Source organism: Eumetopias jubatus, unplaced genomic scaffold, assembly GCF_037043125.1.
Source record: "Eumetopias jubatus isolate StellerSeaLion01/CBP00866 unplaced genomic scaffold, mEumJub1_p1.0 scaffold_9, whole genome shotgun sequence".
In the NCBI taxonomy this organism is placed as follows: domain Eukaryota; kingdom Metazoa; phylum Chordata; class Mammalia; order Carnivora; family Otariidae; genus Eumetopias; species Eumetopias jubatus.
Genome location: NW_028274815.1, coordinates 77,021,666 through 77,039,458, shown reverse-complemented (window position 1 = coordinate 77,039,458; position 17,793 = coordinate 77,021,666). Strand labels below are relative to the sequence as shown.

General features: G+C 54.5%; 1 protein-coding gene across 2 annotated transcripts; it reads right to left on the bottom strand.

Moving 5' to 3' along the window:
- Positions 1 to 358: 358 nt before the first annotated feature.
- Positions 359 to 17,422, bottom strand: CNNM3 (cyclin and CBS domain divalent metal cation transport mediator 3). Of its 2 annotated transcripts, XR_015768968.1 has the most exons (9): positions 16,042 to 17,422; positions 9,565 to 9,708; positions 8,362 to 8,511; positions 7,814 to 7,983; positions 7,514 to 7,610; positions 7,021 to 7,154; positions 6,435 to 6,573; positions 3,335 to 3,434; positions 2,696 to 2,782 (listed from the first exon to the last, which is right to left on the bottom strand). XR_015768968.1 is itself a non-coding variant. In XM_088026555.1 (8 exons), the coding sequence occupies exons 1-8, from the start codon at positions 17,399 to 17,401 to the stop codon at positions 2,718 to 2,720; spliced, it is 2,259 nt and encodes a 752-aa protein (XP_087882681.1). In that variant the 5' UTR covers positions 17,402 to 17,422; the 3' UTR covers positions 359 to 2,717. The 2 variants fall into 2 exon arrangements, 1 of the variants encoding a protein (XP_087882681.1); XM_088026555.1 differs by lacking the exon at positions 3,335 to 3,434 and having other exon boundaries at positions 359 to 2,782.
- Between the last annotated feature and the right edge of the window lie 371 nt (positions 17,423 to 17,793).

Sequence of the window (17,793 nt, the reverse complement as noted above, 5' to 3'; positions counted from 1 at the left end):
AAAGACTAAACAATCCAACTAGAAATGGGTGAAAAACAAGAACAAATACTCCACAAAAGCACATGAAAAGCTATACATCAGCCATTATGTTAATACAACTGGAAACCACGATGAGATCTCACTACACACCTACCAGAATGGCTAAAAATAAAAAATGGTACCACCACCAAATGCTGGTGAGGATTTGGAGAAACTGGATCACTCACACGTCGCTGGTGGAAACGTAAAATTGTACAGCTACTCTAAAGGCATGTGGCAGTTTCTTTAAAAAAACAATGCAATGGCCACACAACCTCGCAATTGTATTACTAGACATTTACCTCAGAAAACCAACGTTAACACAAAAACCTGGAAGGAATGAACGTTCATAGCAGCTTTATTTGGAATAGCCAAAAACTGGAAACCACCCAGATGTCCTTCATCGGGACAGTGAACATATCGAGGACTACTACGCAGCAATCAAAAGGAATGAACTAGACACACACAACAACCTGGATGCATCTCCAGAATATTCTGAGTGAAAAAAGCCAATCCCAGATGGTCACGTACTATATGACCCCACTTACACAACATTCTTGAAATGACAAAATCTTAGATTAGTGGTTGTCAGGGGTTAGGGACGGAAGCTGAGGGGGTGCTATGGCTCTGATGGGAGGGAGAGCCCCGCGTGGTGGGACGGCTCTTTACCGAGAGGGCAGTGGCAGCTACACAGACCTACCCGGGAGGACAGAGAATGATCATCCACATCGTGCCAGTGTCAGCTTCGAGGTTTTGATACTGTGTTCTAACTACGTAAGAGTAACCACCGAGGAAAACTGGGTGAAGGGTCCCTCTAGCTTGCAACTTCCTATGGATCTGTAATTGTTTCAAAATAAAGTCTTAGAAAAAAGCAGTAACTCTAAATGCAACTTGGTATCCAGAATTGGATCCTGCAACAGAAAAAGGACATTATTGGAGAAACCATTAAGATCCAAATAAAGTCGGTAATTAGTTAACAGGTTTGTACCAATGTTAATTTTTTTAGTTCTGATAGATGTACCAGGTTATATGTAAGATGTTAACATTAGGGGAAGCTGGGTGAAGTGTGTATGGATATAACCCTTCACTCTTACGTAACTCTGAAATTTTTTCAGGGGTGCCTGCCTGACTCAGTAGAGCACGCGACTCTTGATCTCAGGGTCAGGAGTTCAAGACCCATGTTGGGTAGGAGCTCACTTTAAAAAAAAAAAATTTTTTTTTAAATTAAAATTGTTTCAAAAAATAAAATCCTCATGCCCAGATCAATTAAATCAGGCTCCCTGGAAGAGGAGACCCCAAGTATCAGGTATCAGTATTTTTCAACTTGCCAGGTGATTCTAACGTGCAGCCAAGGTTAAGAACCACTGTTCTGGAGAGAGATGATTGTAAAATATGCTTCCCACCCGGGTTTGCTCTTAGAACTCCTTGAGAAGTTTCTAAGCGAGCATGCCATTGTTCTTTGGCCTTCATTCCCAACGGTCCCAGATAAGGGACCCAAATTCCTTTGAGAAAGGTTCCAGAAATCCTCCCCCCCATCCAGTCTGCAATCCTACGTCTCTGTGACGCCCCAATTTCTGCACAGTTGAAGAACTGCAGAAGGTAAAAATGGGTAAGCCAGAAGAAAAACATAAATGCCTTCTTGTTCCCAATTCTCTAAAACCCCGCAGCTAAGAACAGCAAAAAAGCAAACAGCTGAAATGTTTCAGAGATACAAGAAAAACTGATGGGTTTTTGTTTTTTTAAAGAAAGGGGATGAGGTTCTACCTGCTCCATAACCAACCCTTCCCTCCCCTGCCTCTCTCCGTGCAAATGACAGCCATCCAGCTCTCCACGGAGGCCTAGGAAGAAGGTACAAAGTAGGTCTAACGGCTGGATCCTCTCCCTGGGATCGAGCAACTGAGAAAGAGTTAGGGGCAGCACACCCCTTCCTCCCATGGGTGACCTCTCTTCTTCAAACACAGAAAGTGACAATACCGTTAGAAGCAACTAAGCAAGACAGGCAGAGAAGCAGAAGGAGCAGGCCTCCTCAGTGCCACTGGGGGCCAGCTCTCTTGCTCAGGGCTCTGAGCACAGGGCTCAGAGAAGCGACCTCCACAGGAGGGAGCAGGACAGTGGCACATACCGGTGGGTCATCGAGCTTTGAGGTTTGGCACATGGGACAGGCTGGGGCGCGTGCTCTGAAACACGGCATTGTAAGGGAAGCCAAATCGTTCACTGTGGCTACGGCCAAGGATGTGAACCCCCCCAGCCCCAACTAGTGCTCCTGGTTTGCTCAAAGTGCTGCCGGCAGCAGAAGGTTGGCAAATTGAAAGCGAAGCGAGTACAAGTCACGGCCACGTAAAGGCAGTAACCGTGCACTCACATCATGGCTTGGCCCAAAGAGGTATAAATACACTGCACTGTCACAGGAAGAAGGCTGGGTCCTGGGGACCGGAGATGACAGTGTCTTTCCATTCCCTTCAGAAGCAGGCCTGGAGGGCTGTGCCCCAACTGACCCCCACTTCCTAAAGGAGGGCAGGACCCGCTGAAGGCTCCCGGCATTGAGGTCTGGCTCTGAGGACAGCCCAGGACCCACATCTATAAGGGCCATCTAAAACGTGGCCTGGAGGGGATGGGGATAGGCTGACAAGCTACTCCTCGGCTCTCCAGTTCCCCACGTGCTTGTCCATTCCCCAGACCTGGGGCTGCCTGGCAAGCAGTTAAACCCCTGGGTTCCGCCCAGGGCTCTCCTCCGCTGGGAGGCCGGGTCTGCTGTGGTTGGGCCCTAGAGGAGAAAGGAAAAGGAGAATTACCATCAAAGCCCATGAAGGAAGCAGGTCCCATCAAAGCCAAGTATCAAAATCCTCTTTAGGACAGGAAGGGGCTGGCAAGGCAGAGGGACCTCAGGACACCACAGCATCAAGGCAGAGCCGGGAGTGGGCAGTCAGGAAAACAGTCAGGCTGACCTCACCTCCCAAGAGAAAACCATTGGGAGGAGGGCTGTGTCACTGAGAGGCAGGAAAGCAGGGCAGGGGGTTTCTGCTCACAGGAGGCCAAAGCCATAAGGCTGGGCGAGAGGAGCCTGCCCTGGACACGAAAGCCCCTGCACCGGAAGGAAGCTTTAGTTTCCACCACCGAGTGGGTTATTTCATGACCCCGTCAGTCTTCCAGAATAATGAAATGAAAAGTGGCAATGAAAGACAGGAAGGGCCCCCTCACACCACCCACCCCTGGAGAAACACCTCCCTGTCTGGGGGCGGCCGTGTCCAGGGCTCCTCCTGGCAGCTAGAGGGCTGGGGAAGGAAAGCAAAGAGAAAGTGAAAGGGAAGATATTTACCTTGGGTGTTTTCTGAAAACAAAAAATGCTCACTAGTCCACAGTCAATTATCAACTGCAGTTTCCAAATGTGCCAAAGAGGGAAAGGTCTACGGGGAAGGCTAGAGAGAGCAGAGGGGAGAGACAAGAAGACACCAGCTGTGCAGCTGCGCCGGCAGGGCCGCTCGGCTTGGGCCACCCCGCGGGCATGCTGGGGGGGGGGTGCCCCTCACGGCCCGCGGCTCAGAACCACAGGGAGCAGGAAGCGCGGCGTCTGGAATGGACTCTCTCTGGGAATGACCACTGTACAGGGGTTACCCCGAGTTTGACAGGACGGGCCTGGGGTCAGGAAACTTTCTGTAAAGGGCCAGTATTTTTAGGTTTTGCAGGTCATAGTCCCTGGGGCAACAGCTCAGCTCCACTGCTGCAGCCAAAGGCACTCATACACAATCCAGAAACAAACGGGCAGGGTCCAATAGGACTTTATTTACCAACCCAGCAGCCGGCCAGTCTGCCGATCCTGCCGCAGGCAGTGACTAATTTTCCAAGCATCTCAATAAGGCGTTTTTCTGCCAGCGAATCTAGTGCCAAAGTCAATCGGGGGATGGTTCTGACCTGTGCTATTTAAGCAACGTCCCCAGCGACATCTCCACGTGTGCAGCGACACAGCTCTCTTGGGGGGCAGTGGAGTGCCACCTAGCAGAGATGAGCCGCAGCACAACCTCCGAGAGCTGAGGCAAGGAGCAGGAGACAGCAGGCGAGCCTCACTGCGGACAAACGTCCGGCCACATTTTGGGGAAAACCCACATCACAGCAAAAGGATGGGAGGGGAATCCATTACGATCAGCATGGTGGCGCCTCGGGCAGACCTCTCTGGCTATGACACTGCCCCCGGCCCCCGCGCAAAGCGGGTAAGCCGTCACTGAGGGGCAAAGGACCCACAGAGCCACGGCAGGTCAAGGGCTTCCCCGCTTTCCGAAAGCAGAGAGCTCCCATGAAATTTTTTTTTTAAGATTTTATTTATTTATTTGATAGAGAGAGACACAGCGAGAAAGGGAACAGTAGAAGGAGTGGGAGAGGGAGAAGCAGGCTTCCCGCTGAGCAGGGAGCCCAATGTGGGACTCGATTTCGGGACCCTGGGACCATTACCTGAGCCGAAGGCAGATGCTTAACGACTGAGCCACCCAGGCGCCCCCATGAAATCTTTTTTAAGCCAGCGTGGCATAAAGCCAAGAAACAATTACCATCTCAAGAAGCAAAACCCCTCTTCGGAGTTCTTTCAGTTAGTGAAAACGGGCACGACCTAAGTCTTTTGTAAAAGCAAAGTGGCGTGAAGCGAACTTTCAGGGGACACCTGTATTTCCTCAGAGGATGGCCCAATGAACGGCTGAAGCCCCAAAGGACTTTAAAAAACTGCATGTATAGGGCTCCTGGGTGGCTCCGATGGTTAAGTGTCTGCCTTCGGCTCAGGTCATGATCCCAGGGTCCCGGGATCGAGTCCCACATCGGGCTCCCTGCTCAGTGGGGAGCCTGCTTCTCCCTGGAGCCTGCTTCTCCCTCTGCCTCTCTGCCTTTTATGAATAAATAAAATCTAAAACCCAAAAAACTCTACATGTGTAATAAAGCATGAAATGAAGGAAAAACCATGGTTCTTAGATTTTAGTCTATACCTTGAATAGACCATGTGAAGTTTGAGTAAGCAGGTGAAGCCAGAAAAGGTTCACATTGAAAAAAACCAAAACCAAACGCTCACATTTTGAAAAAACAAAAACGTACTGGCTTTTGAGACCCCAGTCTAAGGTGATGGTGTGAACAAGCGGCCTCTCACAAAAGAACAGAACATCACAGCGGGTAAATATAGAACTGTGATCAGCCCTAAAAGGTAGAACACCACTTCCCAGTACACATTCACCAAGGAAGGCCCAAAAGGCCCAGATCCAGGGTTGGAGCAGCACGCCTCACACTGGGACCCCCTTTTACCAATGCACAGAGATGGAGCGCTCAGGGGCTGAGCCACTCACAGGCCCAGGCCGGGGTTTTCTGTCCCTTGCACCTGCACATCACCTCTCAGAAAGTATCCATCATAAAAATACATTCGTGTTCTCAAGCGCGGGTCTAAATAACCAGAGCTATTCCCTGTGAGACACCACTGCCCAGAGGCCAAGGGCATGCACAGGCTCCAGGCCAGAGTGCCTCGGTCTCTTTCTGCTTCTGATTCTTCATCTGTAAAATGGGCCTAACAACTGCCACCTCTGAGAATGGAGACGTGTTCTTAGATGAGTGAGGATGAGCAAAGCTCCTAGCACAGTGCCAGGCAGAGCCAGTGTTCAAGAGAGCTCGGTGTCCCCACCTTAGAGTGCCCAGGGAGGCTGGCAGCCCGCAGCTTCTGCCACAGCCTCGCTGGAAGCCCCGTCCACTCACCCAGGACCACCCAGCCCCCGAGTGCATCTCTGACCCCAACTTAGGGGCTCAATCAGAATGAAAGTACCTTCCTGAGGACCAAACCAAGAAAGTTCCCTAACTTTTTAGCACTCCCACCCAAAGCCCACTCTGCACAGTCTCCTTTTTATCTACAAGGCAAGGTTTGCTAGCCCACACCCCATCTATTTCATCCAACGCGATCTTCCGGCTCCCAGTGGGACCCTAGATGTGAGGGGCAGGACTTAAATATTAGCTTCACCCGACCAAACATCTCAGCTGGAGCCCTTCTCAGCTCCTGGCATGGTGTCCACCAGCCAGCCACCTTCTGAGCCGGGCCCACTGGTGACTGGATCTTCATTTTCCAGGTGACCCAACCCCAATCCTAACTGACCAAGAGTGTCTGGACTTGGTTTTATTCCCATTTAGCAACTCTTCTCTAATGAAGGCAACCCATGCTGACAGGTCCTCCAGAGAAAATGCTGACCGCACGTACTTTCCACATGAGCCGGCCCGCAGCACAGTGTCATCAGAGCTACTCAGACAGTGAGAAGAGGAGAAGGAAAGGATGCGCAGAAAAGGGGACAAGGGAAGAGGAACACAGGGCAGAGAGAGTGAGTGTGTGCGGGAGCAGCAAGGACCGGCACAGGACGCGCACGCCCTCCGGGCTGCCACACCAGGGGACGTGGCCCTGTGGGGCTCACCTGCTGCTGGGGCTGTCTTGTCACCGAGGAGCCTGGTCTGGCTGCCTGGGATGACCTGGAGGTCTGCGTTCTCCGGGGACTGTGGCAGGTTCTGAGCCCGAGTGGCCAGGAGTGCATTGAGGTACTGCAGCCGCGTGACCTGGAGGACAGAAAGCACCCCCAGGCAGGTGCTACTTGTGAGGCCAGACAGAGAAAGCAAGGTCCAAGAAGGTCGCACGTCTCCCTCCTGCCCACAAGCACCAGAACTAGGTGGGAGAGTCACACTCAGCAGGACCAAGGAAAATGAAGAGCTTTAAGCCAGCTAAGAGCAGAGAAGAGCAATCAAGCAATGTCTTTAGGATCTCAAAAGGAAACTGGGCACACAGTCCCAGCGAAAGGACCAGACTGCCAGCAGTCAGAGGGACCTCCAGGAGCCAAGGCCATCTGTCCTTCCGAGCAAGTAACACGGTCCTGTTCCAGCAAGTCTCAGAGAGACTCAAGAAGAATTTACTCTTAATCCATACAAACTTGCGGCCACCTGGTTTAGCCCCTGGGGGGACACAAAGCTGCCTAACAGTCAGCACCAATGAGCAGCCCAGACAGTCACCTTAATGAGCTGCAGGTCGGAGAGGGCCCTCACGGTGTAGTCAGGACAGTACGCACACAAGCGGGCACCATCGGCTGGCTCGGGCTGCAGGTCGTGGCGGATGGACTGGAGCGAGGACACCGGGGACTGGTGAACTATCAGAAGGAACAATCAGTGACGTCTCTGGTGGGGACAACTGCACCGCCTCGGAGATCCACCCCACAGATCACTCTATGATGTGATCATGGCTACGAACACAGAGAAGCACGGCAAGCACACTTCCTCGCGGGAAAGGCTTGGCAGGGGCAGGAGCAAGCAACAGCGACGAGCCCCAGAGAAACGTTGCCCTTCCCTTGACACAGCCCAGAGAGGAAAAAAGCCAGCCCATCCTCGAGTGGAGCACCCAACAGGACGCGTGGGCTCTGGAGGAAGGGGAGGCCAGATCCTGGGCCCCGGAGAGCTGCAGCCCAACAGCCGAGCCCAGCCTTCCACTCCAAGAGGGGCTGCCGCTTACCTGAGGATGGTGCTGTCAGGGCAGACACTCCATAGTAGGTGAAGGCCCCATTCTCGAACTTCAGGCCCTCTTTCCCGATCTCCACCTCAACCCTGCCCTGGGAGGTAGAGGGAGAGGGAGGGAGGAGGGGCAGGGAGAGAAAGAGATGTGGACAGATTACCCTCCCCGCCAGACGAGAGCACAAGGAGAAAGCACCAACCCCAATTATTCAGGGGGTGTGGATGTGCATGATCCTCCCTCTCTCAGACCCTTCCCTACTTTCTGAGCAAGTGGGAGGCTCCAGTCTGGGCTCCCAGTTACCTGCAGGATGAGAATGAAATAGTCCACCGGCTGGCTGCGCTGGTACAGGTAATGGTGTGCAGCCAGACGGTTGCTCTCGTCAAACCTCACTTCCTGGTTGACGCTGGGATGCTTCAGCAGGTGCAGCAGGACCTTCTCGGAGATTCGCAGGGGGCTGAATACATCCACCTCTGCCCCATGGTGGGAAAAAGGGACAGTGTCCACCAGGCCCAGAGTGGCCTGAACGACCACACCCGACTCCTGCTGCCCCCTGAGCCAGGTCACCTCCCCAACACGAGGGAACTGGGCAGGCCGCACACCCACCCCGCTGAGGCTCCCCGCCATGGCTGGCCAGAGGTGGCGCCTGCCTGGCCGCAGCTCTCAGCCATCGGCAGACAGGAGCCATCCCTCAGGGGCCCTGAAGTGCTGACAGGGCTGGAGAGAAGCACCGAAATGCTCCTGGGTACACTCCTCCTTCCCAGGACTGAGGGCACTCGGTGTCTGCCCTGGGGGCCTCCTGACCCGCCGGACGGTGGGCAAGAGAGCAAAGGCCCACCCTTCACCCTCACCTCGGGACAGGAAGCGCTGGGTGGCCAAGAGCAGCTGAGGCGAGATTTTCACTTTATGTTCATCATCAGACACCTTGAACAGGGAGAATTCCTCTTTCGGCCTGAGAGGGGCACTCAGAGGAGCAGCCTTCTTCCGCACGGCGGCATCTCCTAGGATGGCGAGAAGGCCCACTGAGGCAACAGTAGCCCTCCAATCAGTACGAGCAAACCGAGGCCCGCTACCACAGCCTGGGGGCTCTCGGAGGGGGGAGGCAGCATCAGAACCCGGGGACACAACCCTGCTGGGGCCTGGCGGCCACTCTCCACACACAACAAACCTGGTACTTGGGGCAGAGGGGGCAGGCCCGTACTCCAGCCATGTCCTGAGGAAGTACGGACAGGGCCTGCTCCTGTCCTCGGAGCTGGGAAGGCAGAATACTGACAGGACGGTCAGACACCCCTCACCAGAAAGCACGTCTTTGCAGATTACGGGTGTGACATGGCAGCAGCTAACCTGATGTCCCCATGCCTATGGTGGTCTGAGGAACCAAACTAAAGAGGCTGCATTTTGGGGACAGACGCGGGGGCAAAGCGATTCACTTGACAGCAGATGGAGCTGGGGGTGGGGGGGCTCAGTGTCCCAAGCGTGCACATGAGGCCCCGGGCCATCAGGTCCAGGTTCTGTGTCTGCCCTGCAGACCTCAGCCATCTTCCTAAGAGCCAGACACCCCTAAGGCATAATCACAGGCCCCAGGATCTTCGGTTTCGGAAAGACTCTCTCAGCAGTAAAGAACGGGGTTCTCTGAGGAGAAGCTTCTCTAACTTCTGTAGAAGTTCTTCTACAGAAGAACTAGGCTTCTGTAGAAAAGGAACCCGAGAAAGCCAAAGGGCCATGGGAGTCTGGGAAAGGCCCATGAAGGGCAGGGCCCCCATCTGTGCCAGAGAAACCAAACTGCTGCTGCAGCCAGAGCCCCAGGCAGGCAGTGGGGCTGCAAAGGCCCTGCCGGGCCACCGCAGCGTTGCATCCAGGCACAGCTGCGGGCCCTCCTGCAAGGGGGCCATGCTGGCCCACTCCCCCGCGGCCCCAGCTAGCCAACAGCTCTGACTGGAGATCCAGCCTCGTTTTAGCAACACGGAGACCCGCTGTCCTCTGAGACACACCACACATCTCAGTAGGTCTGAAAGACCAGCTGAGATGGAATGCTGCCAGGAGTTAAGACTCACGGTAGTCCTCAGACTCGTCCAGGATCTCAGACTTGATGATCTCCTCAATGACGTCCTCCAGGGTGACCAGGCCCAGTACCTCGTAGAAGGGGTCACCTTCACCCTCGTTGTTCACCTTCTGCACGATGGCCAGGTGGGACTTCCCTGGGGGAAGGGACGCTCAGATTACAGCTGGCCGGGGGCCTCCCATTTTGCTTAGTCCTGCCTGGTACAAGCTCACCAGAGTGACAGGAGGTGATGTCTGTGTTCCCACAAGGTACCAGGCACCAGTGAGACTCATTCCTAAGTTCTTACTTAAGGCTCTCAACATGCTCGTGAGGATGAGCCTCCCTTTACACACGAGGACCCTAAATCTCGGCACTGTGCTCAGCCGCACAAGGCCACCCAGGCAGAGGCAGAGCAGAGTCAGCCTCGGGTCTACAGGAACGTGGTTTAGATAAGGCTGCGTCAGACCGGGACAGACGCTAGGGCTGCACACACAAGGGCACCAACTCCAGAAGCCCGGGCTCCCCTGGGGACAGTCTACATGGGGGAGTGCAGAAGGGCCACCCAGTGACTCTCCTGGGGAAGCATCCCCATTCTGAAAGCTGTCCTTTATTTCCAGAAGCCAAGGTCTATGCAAGTCATCCAGGGGGAAGATGATAAATGGTGAGTGGCCAGTCAGAGCCCAGACTGTGCGGGAGGAAGGGCAGCAGCCTGGAACTGTTCACCTTCCCCTTCTTCAGCTGAGCTTCCTATTGGTTTGTTTCTTTGTCTGATAAAGAAATGGAAGCTTGAACAAAGCCCGAGCCTCAGAGTGCTCCAAGAACTGACTCTGCTTTTCATCTATGAAACTTTATGAAACCTGTCCAAAAGAAACTGAACGCAAACCATATATGTAATTTTAAATTTGAGTAGCCACATTAAGAAAAAAACACAGGTAAAACTGAGTGATAACATATTATAATTAACACAACATAAACCCTCAGTATCACTTTAACATGCAATCAACATAAAAATATTAAAACAGGGGCACCTGGGTGGCTTAGTCGTTAAGCATCCAACTCTTGATTTCGGCTCAGGTTATGATCTCAGGGTCGCAAGATCGAGCCCCACATCAGGCTCCACACTCCGTGTGGAGTCTGCTTGAGATTCTCTCTCCCTCTACCCCTCCCCCTCCAGCACTCACTCACTCTCCCAAATAAATAAAATTAAATTAAATTAAATTAAAATTAAAACAGGAGCACCCGAGGGGTGCAGGAAGACCTCTGATCCAAATTTATTTTTTTAAAGATTTTATTTATTCATTTGAGAAAGAGAGAGGGAGAGTATGAGCAGGGGGAGAGGCAGAGGGAGAGGGAGAAGCAGGCTCCCTTCTGAGCAGGGAGCCCAATGTGGGGCTCGATCCCAGGACCCTGGGATCATGACCTGAGCCGAAGGCAGACGTTTAATCGACTGAGCCACCCAGGCGCCCCTGCTCCAAATTTAGATAAAAAGAAAATGTCCAGTCAACCAAAAGCTATTATTATTAAGAGACCACTAGCCAAATGATCAAGAAAGGAATGAGGCAGGGGCGCCTGGCTGGCTCAGTCGGGGGAGCGTGCAACTCTTCATCTCAGGGTTGTGAGTTCAACCCCCATGTTGGGTGTAGAGATGACTTAAAAATAAAATCTTTAAACAAAAAAAGGGAATGAGGCTGTAGAAAAGAAAAAGAAAACATTTACTGTATTTCATCAAATTGAAGATGCCATCGATTGTGAGACACATCCTGATCGTAGAGATGTTGAAATACAAAAAACAACGCACCTGTGAACTGAAGGAATGCGGCATGTAGTGCTTACTGTGTGCTGGCAGCTAAGTGCTGTATTCATTTATTAAGTTACTGGGAACAGAGGATTATTCCCATTTACAGTCTGCAGAGAAAACAGGCTCAGAGAGCTTCAGTGACTCACCCAAGTGCAAAACTGAGATGTGAACCCAGGCAGCTGGCTCCTGAATCTGTTTTTTCCTTTCCTTTTTTTTAAAGATTTTATTTATTTGACAGAGAGAGAGAGAGAGAGACCATGAGCAGGGGGTGCAAGCGGAGAGGGAGAAGCAGACTCCCCGTGGAGCAGGGAGCCCGAGGCAGGACTCAATCCCAGGACCCCGGGATCATGACCTGAGCCGAAGGCAGATGTTAACCGACTGAGCCATGCAGGCACCCCTGAATCCATTCTCTTAACCACCATACTCATCTCGTTTTCACTGGAGAACAAGAGACCAAATCTTAGGGGACCCTCCCCTCTAGGTGAATTACACTGGGCCAAGGTACTGTCTCCAGCACAGGGGTCCTTCTAAAGAAAACAAAGTATTGTTCTTCAGGATGCTCTAACATCGACAAAAATTACAGGCAGGAATGACTACACTGTCTTCCCCCTTTCCAGGAGAAAAAGGCCAGGAGTCCCCGAGAACTATCTGCTCATTCCTGCTGAGACAGAAGTACTGAATGAGGAATAGCAGCATTTCCAGATGCTGCCCACCCCTGGGTATCTGTGCTGGGAATGGCTCACGCCAACAGACGGGCATCATTTCCACGAGGGCCACGCTGACCCCGCCACATGATACTAATCTGTCAGACCACATGAGGAAGGCTGAAGCTTGACATACAATTCTGGTCAGATTCTAGGAACCAAAGCCCAGGTTCTACATGACCATGTAAGAGCAGAGAGAACCCATTTCAGCTGCATTCTTCCAGAATGCCAGCCCCTTATGTAGGTTACCCTCAGAATGGACTAACCTCTCCCTTGCTTTCAAACTTTTGTAAAACAGGCACAGTTTCTCAGTGACCTGCCACACGGTATGACTGGATAACAGACGAAAGCAGAGCCCCTGAAAGATCCTCTGACACAGTGGGCCACGGGATTTCATCTCAACACAGAATGTCTGAGGGGGTCCAGATGGCAACCACGAAAAAGCAAGAGGGGTACACAGAGAACAGGCAGCTGGAGGGATTAAAGTTTATTTCTCATCTGATACGACAAAATGCTCTGAAAATACACAGGCCCCTGGCTGGCTGACTAGAAACACTAACAGGACCCGGGACAACTGCCTACAGGTTCTCCCTGAGCAAAGAGCCTCAGGTAAGGTAAGGGGCAGATGACGCGTCTTACCTGAATCAACCAGAAAGCCCTGAAAAAGCTCTACAGAGTTTTCATTTTAGTTAGCAAGCTCGAATGTACTCATAAATTATATGGATGCTAGAAAACTCTTCCATAATGCCTAATTTCTAGGATATTTGTAAAAATGCAGATGTAGTTTAAATTCCTCTATCTTTGTTTTTTTTTTTAGATTTATTTATTTATTAGAAAAAGTGAGAGAGAGAGAGCACAAGCAGGGGAAGGGGCAGAGGGAGGGGGAGAGGGAGAAGCGGACTCCCCACTCAGCAGGGAGCCTGACGCAGGGCTCGATCCCAGGACCCCAAGATCCTGACCTAAGCAGAAGGCAGATGTTCACTGACTGAGCCACCCAGGCGCCCCCCCCTCCTTTATTTTTTAAAGCAACTGTCAGAACATGTCCTAGGAGAAAAGTGCTAGGCTAACATTCCTCACAGCAGGTCTGACTCTTTTCAGAATCCTGGGGATCCTTTGGCTTCTGACAATGAACCAGAACTTGGTTGGTTTAAAGCAGAGATTCTGAAAAGCATGCATCCTAATTCCTCCTTTGGTTGACTGTCCTTGACTATTCTCACTGGGAGGTTGACAAAGATGGTGGGATTAATAGCTTTAAAGAAAATACACTTTACTGCAGCTCCAGAGTACACTCTCTTCCTGGTAATGTTTGCCCCAAATATTCGGTATCATCTTAAGTCTGCACACTAACTAAGGAGCACCTCACCAGAAAAGGTGCCTCTCCCAGACTATGAAGTTCCAAAACAGACAGTGCCCTGAAGGGATGAAACGGACTGGGCCTGGAATGGTAGCTGCCAAGATGTCAAGGACTCCAGCTTCAGGAAATTCAGAGGGCACCACCACCTCATACACTTGGCAAAGAGACAGGAAGGGAACTGATTTCTAAAACCTCAGGCGCCATAAGGGCTGCAATATGCCCTTTGTTCATAAGCAAAATGAAGAAAAGGGGTTAGGCTAAAAAGGATCTTAATGAGGAAAAAGGTATCTGCCATAGGAGTGCACTGCAAAGAGAAGCAGAGAAAGGCTCCAGGATGTCAGAGGAAGACGAAGCCAATGTGCCCCTGAGAATGGCCCTCACTTGTCAGGGGAGGAGGAAGGCGAGGACGACTGAGGAGCTCCCCATTCAACCTCCAGGTTCCCCAGAGCTGCTCCAAGGCCACCCACCATCCCAGAACAGGAGCAGCCTAGACTGTGCGCCTTCTCTCCCGACTGGCTCCTTTCTGTCAACATTTCAACCCAAAGCCACTCAACTTGCCCATCTTCAACTGAAGAGCAGAGGGCCCCCTCCCCTACCAGCCGTCTCCCAGCCACCGCTCTCTGGCTTCTGCTCTGCAGCCATACCTCATGGCAGGCCCATCTACCTCAGCTGTCACGTCCCATTCATTCCCCATCACCCACGCTGGAGTACCAAATCTGCCCTTGCAGGGGTCAAGAGTATTCTGGTTGTTGGATCCAAATGACATGATGCTGGCCTCTCCTGATCATTCGCCTTCCCTCGGTAATTGGTCTCTTCTAGGGCATTCTGAACTGGGTCTCCTCAGCAGCTCTCCTCTGCTACCCTCCACCCCTCATATGCTTGTGCCCTCAGGGGTTTAGGCTTTCTGTGCCACACCTATGGCTTGAGCGACCTCTCCTTTACCAACAAACAAATCTTTATCTCCTGCTTGGGTCTTTAACTCGTATTTCTCGTCAACTGGTTGAGTCGGCCTCTTGGGCCACTGCATAGACACATTCCAGTGTCCAGAACAAACTCACCTGTGCCACACCCCCCACCACCACCATGATGACCTCCCTTCTCTGTAAGTGCTCTGCCTCAAGGAAGGGCAAGAGCATCCCGAAGCCAGAAACCCAGGCCTCACCCTTGGCTCCTCAGCTAACCACAAAGCCCCCTCAATTCCACCTCCCAATGCCCTTCTGGATCTCCTCTCCAGGCTCGCTGCCCACCTTTATTCAGCTACCACCATTTCTTAGCTGGGCCCCCTACACACCGGTCTCCGTACCAGTCGGGGCTCAAAGTCAACGCCCTGGAGATCAAGTCCAGCCTTCCCAGGGTCTCAAGCTGGGAGGTGGCAGGGGCAGGATGGAACACTCCTTAGTGCACTCCAGGCCACCAGAACCTCCACTGCCTGGAAAACTACAGGAGCCCAGATGGAGTACTCACCAGCAGAGGTCTGGCCCCCACCCCAGGCTCCCCTTCCCTGAGAGGGTTTGCATAGCCACTTTCTGGGGGAAACAGCCAAGAGCACTTTCTGGGGGGAAACAGCCAAGAGCACCCAAGAGATGCTCTAGCAGAGCAGTCAAAGCTGCACAGCAAAGTCTCCCACCCAATCCTCAGGTACAGTAAGGACAGTTAACTGCCTAACTATTCAACACCCAAGCCACGACTAATTACTCAACATCCATGCGGCCTGGGGCCCGGAGACTTCACAGCCGCCAGGAAGATCGGGGGCTCCACTCTCTTCCCCGCCTCACATTATGCAGCCTTTCGGGTCAAGCCCATCCAGAGTCCTGGGGTGTCCCCCATGATCATCCTGCAGGAATTCAGGGGTGAGAAGCATCGCTGGTGGACAAGGAGCAGCCAAGTTCTGGGGAGCACACCCAAGCCTGACAATGAGAGGACTGCAGAGGAATCCACACCTTCACACTTGGAGGCTGGGTCTCCATTTTTACCTGCAACCTTGGAGTTGCTCAGATAAACCAAGGTGAAAGAAGAGGGTGAACTGTGGAGTTAAGGGAGACCCTGACAGACCTTACTCATTATCAGAAAAGGGGAAGTTAAAAAAGACAAGACAAAAGGGAGACTAAATCAGTATCCGTGAAGTTGCTTCCGATGAAATCAAAGTGTCTCCCACATCTGCAGAAAATCAGGTATCATTCCTTCTGTTATCAGCAAGGCATGAAAGACCTTAACAATGATCCCTTAAAACGACACAGGCCCTGCTAATTTGACCATGTGTGCAGGTGAAAGCGACCAGATGTCTGAAGACTATCCTCTTCTCTGTTCTTCTAGTTCTATTTAAGAATTTAGACCCTTTACAAAGCCAAAGCCCACAAAAATGAAGGAAAAAGCTGGTGGGTTAGAGTCAAGTGGACACAGCTCCCCAAATTAGGCCTACCAGGAAAAGGGGGATTTTGCTTTCCACAGCGCTCTGAACGACAGCCTTTGAGTATTTCAAAAGGTCACTGAGGGCTGTGAGGCCATCATCTAAAAGGGTACTCGGAGAGACCTCCGTAAGGATGGGACCCTTTCCTCAAGGCTTCCATAAACACCCACCCTTTTTCCAGCGGAGAGCGCTGGAGCATTCGTGTCCCCTCCCCGATGTCCCGTTACCTCGTTTGAACTCCTCCAGGACAGCGTCCAGTTTGGTGTCGTTGAAGACAAAGTGGAGCGGATGGTTGTAGAAGCGGGTGATGGTGCTGAGCGGCGTGCAGTCTTCGGGATCCACGAAGGCCAAGTCCTTGAGGTAGAGCATGTCCACGATGTTGGAGCGCTCCTCCTCATACACTGGGATGCGCGTGTGGCCGCTCTGCATGATGCTGGCCAGGACGCCGAAGTCCAGCACGGCGCTGGCGTCCAGCATGAAGCAGTCCTCGAGCGGCGTGAGCACGTCCTCCACGGTCCGGCAGCGCAGCACGCCCTTGCTGAGATCGCTGTAGGGGTCGCCGCCGCCGCGGGCCAGCTCCAGCACGCGCTCGCGCAGCCGCCCGGGCCGCGCCGCCAGCTCCAGCAACTGGCCCACGGGCAGCGCCACCGGCAGGGTCAGCAGCACGGCCAGGCGGCTGAGGAGCAGCGCGCGCGGCGCCAGCGCCAACGCCCAGCGCCCGCTCACGGCAGCCGGTACCACCTCGCCCACCAGGAACACGAGCCCCGCGCTGCCCAGCACGGCGGGCACGGCGCGCTGGCCGGCCGCGCGGTACAGCAGCACCGCCAGCGCCGCCTGCGCCAGGCTGGCCAGTAGCAACAGCGCGCCCAGGGCGCAGCCGGCCCAGCGCCGCGCGGGCTCTAGGCGCCGCGCCGCCGCGCGCTCGGCCTCCGAGCCGCTCTCGCGCAGCACCTGCACCTCGGCGGGCGCCAGCGCCAGCGCGCTTAGCTGAAGGCCGCGCGCCAGCGCCGCCAGCGCCAGCAGCCCCGCCGCCCCCAGGCCCAGCGCCCAGGGCGGCGCCGCCTCCTCGGCGGCCGAGCCGCCTGGCTCCACGCGCAAGGCGAGTAGCGCCGAATGCGGGCGCACGGCCTCGGCGCGCAGGCGCAGCAGCGCGCTCCACTCGCCCGCTGGGGCCGCCGCCTCCCGGGCCGCCGAGCCGCCCGGCTCCCCGCTCACGGCCAGCAGCGCCGAGTGCGGGCGCGCAGCCTCGGCGCGCAGGCGCAGCAGTGCGCGCCACTCGCCCGTGGGGGCCGCCGCCTCCTCGGGCGCCGCGGCCGACCCGCCCTCGGGGCAGCCCGCCCCCTCGGGGGCCACCCAGGACCAGGAGCTGTTGGCCAAGCCGGAGCCGAAGAGGCGTAGGCGGAAGGTGGCCTCCGGTGCGGCCCGCACCTCTCCTCCGCGCTCCCACCCCGCGTCCGCGGCTCCGTCCTCCTCCAGACAGACGCCCAACACTCGCGGGCCCGACGCCGCCTCCCCGGCGGCGTTGCCCAGGCACAGCGCAGCGAGCAACCAGCCTAGACAACCCGCCGCCGCCGCTGCCGCCGCCATCGCCTGCTGCCCCCTCTCGGCCTCCCGCGCAGCCTACCCCTCCGCCTTCCCTGGACCAATCGTCGCTAGCGTTGGCGCCTCCTCCGCCAATAGGCGGCGGACGAGGGCGGGCCCCAGGGTCGGACTAGGCTGCGCCGGGGAGTAAACAAGCGGCGGCGCGATCCCGGGGCGGGCCGGGGGCGTGGGGCTCTCGGCCCCGCGGGCTCGGTCGGGACTCCCAGGGCGAGAGGTGGTCAGCGCCCGGACGCGCGGAGCGGCGAGCGGGGCGTCCAGTTCCCACAGGCCGTGCCGGCGCGCCCGGATGCCGCACTTGTGCTCTGGGAAGTCCCTGACTCGGGGCGCGGAGCGGAGCGGCTTGCAGGCAGAGATTTCAAGTGTGTGGCAGATGTACC

Excerpts from the sequence above, each read along its gene's own strand:
- CNNM3 (XM_088026555.1), bottom strand. The coding sequence starts at position 17,401 with ATGGCGGCGGCAGCGGCGGCGGCGGGTTGTCTAGGCTGGTTGCTCGCT. Across the intron at positions 8,512-9,564 it reads GGACGAGTCTGAGGACTACC|GAGATGCCGCCGTGCGGAAG; the intron begins GTGAGTCTTAAC and ends TCGCCATCCTAG. Across the intron at positions 2,783-6,434 it reads CAAGACAGCCCCAGCAGCAG|GGCCCAACCACAGCAGACCC; the intron begins GTGAGCCCCACA and ends TTTCTCCTCTAG.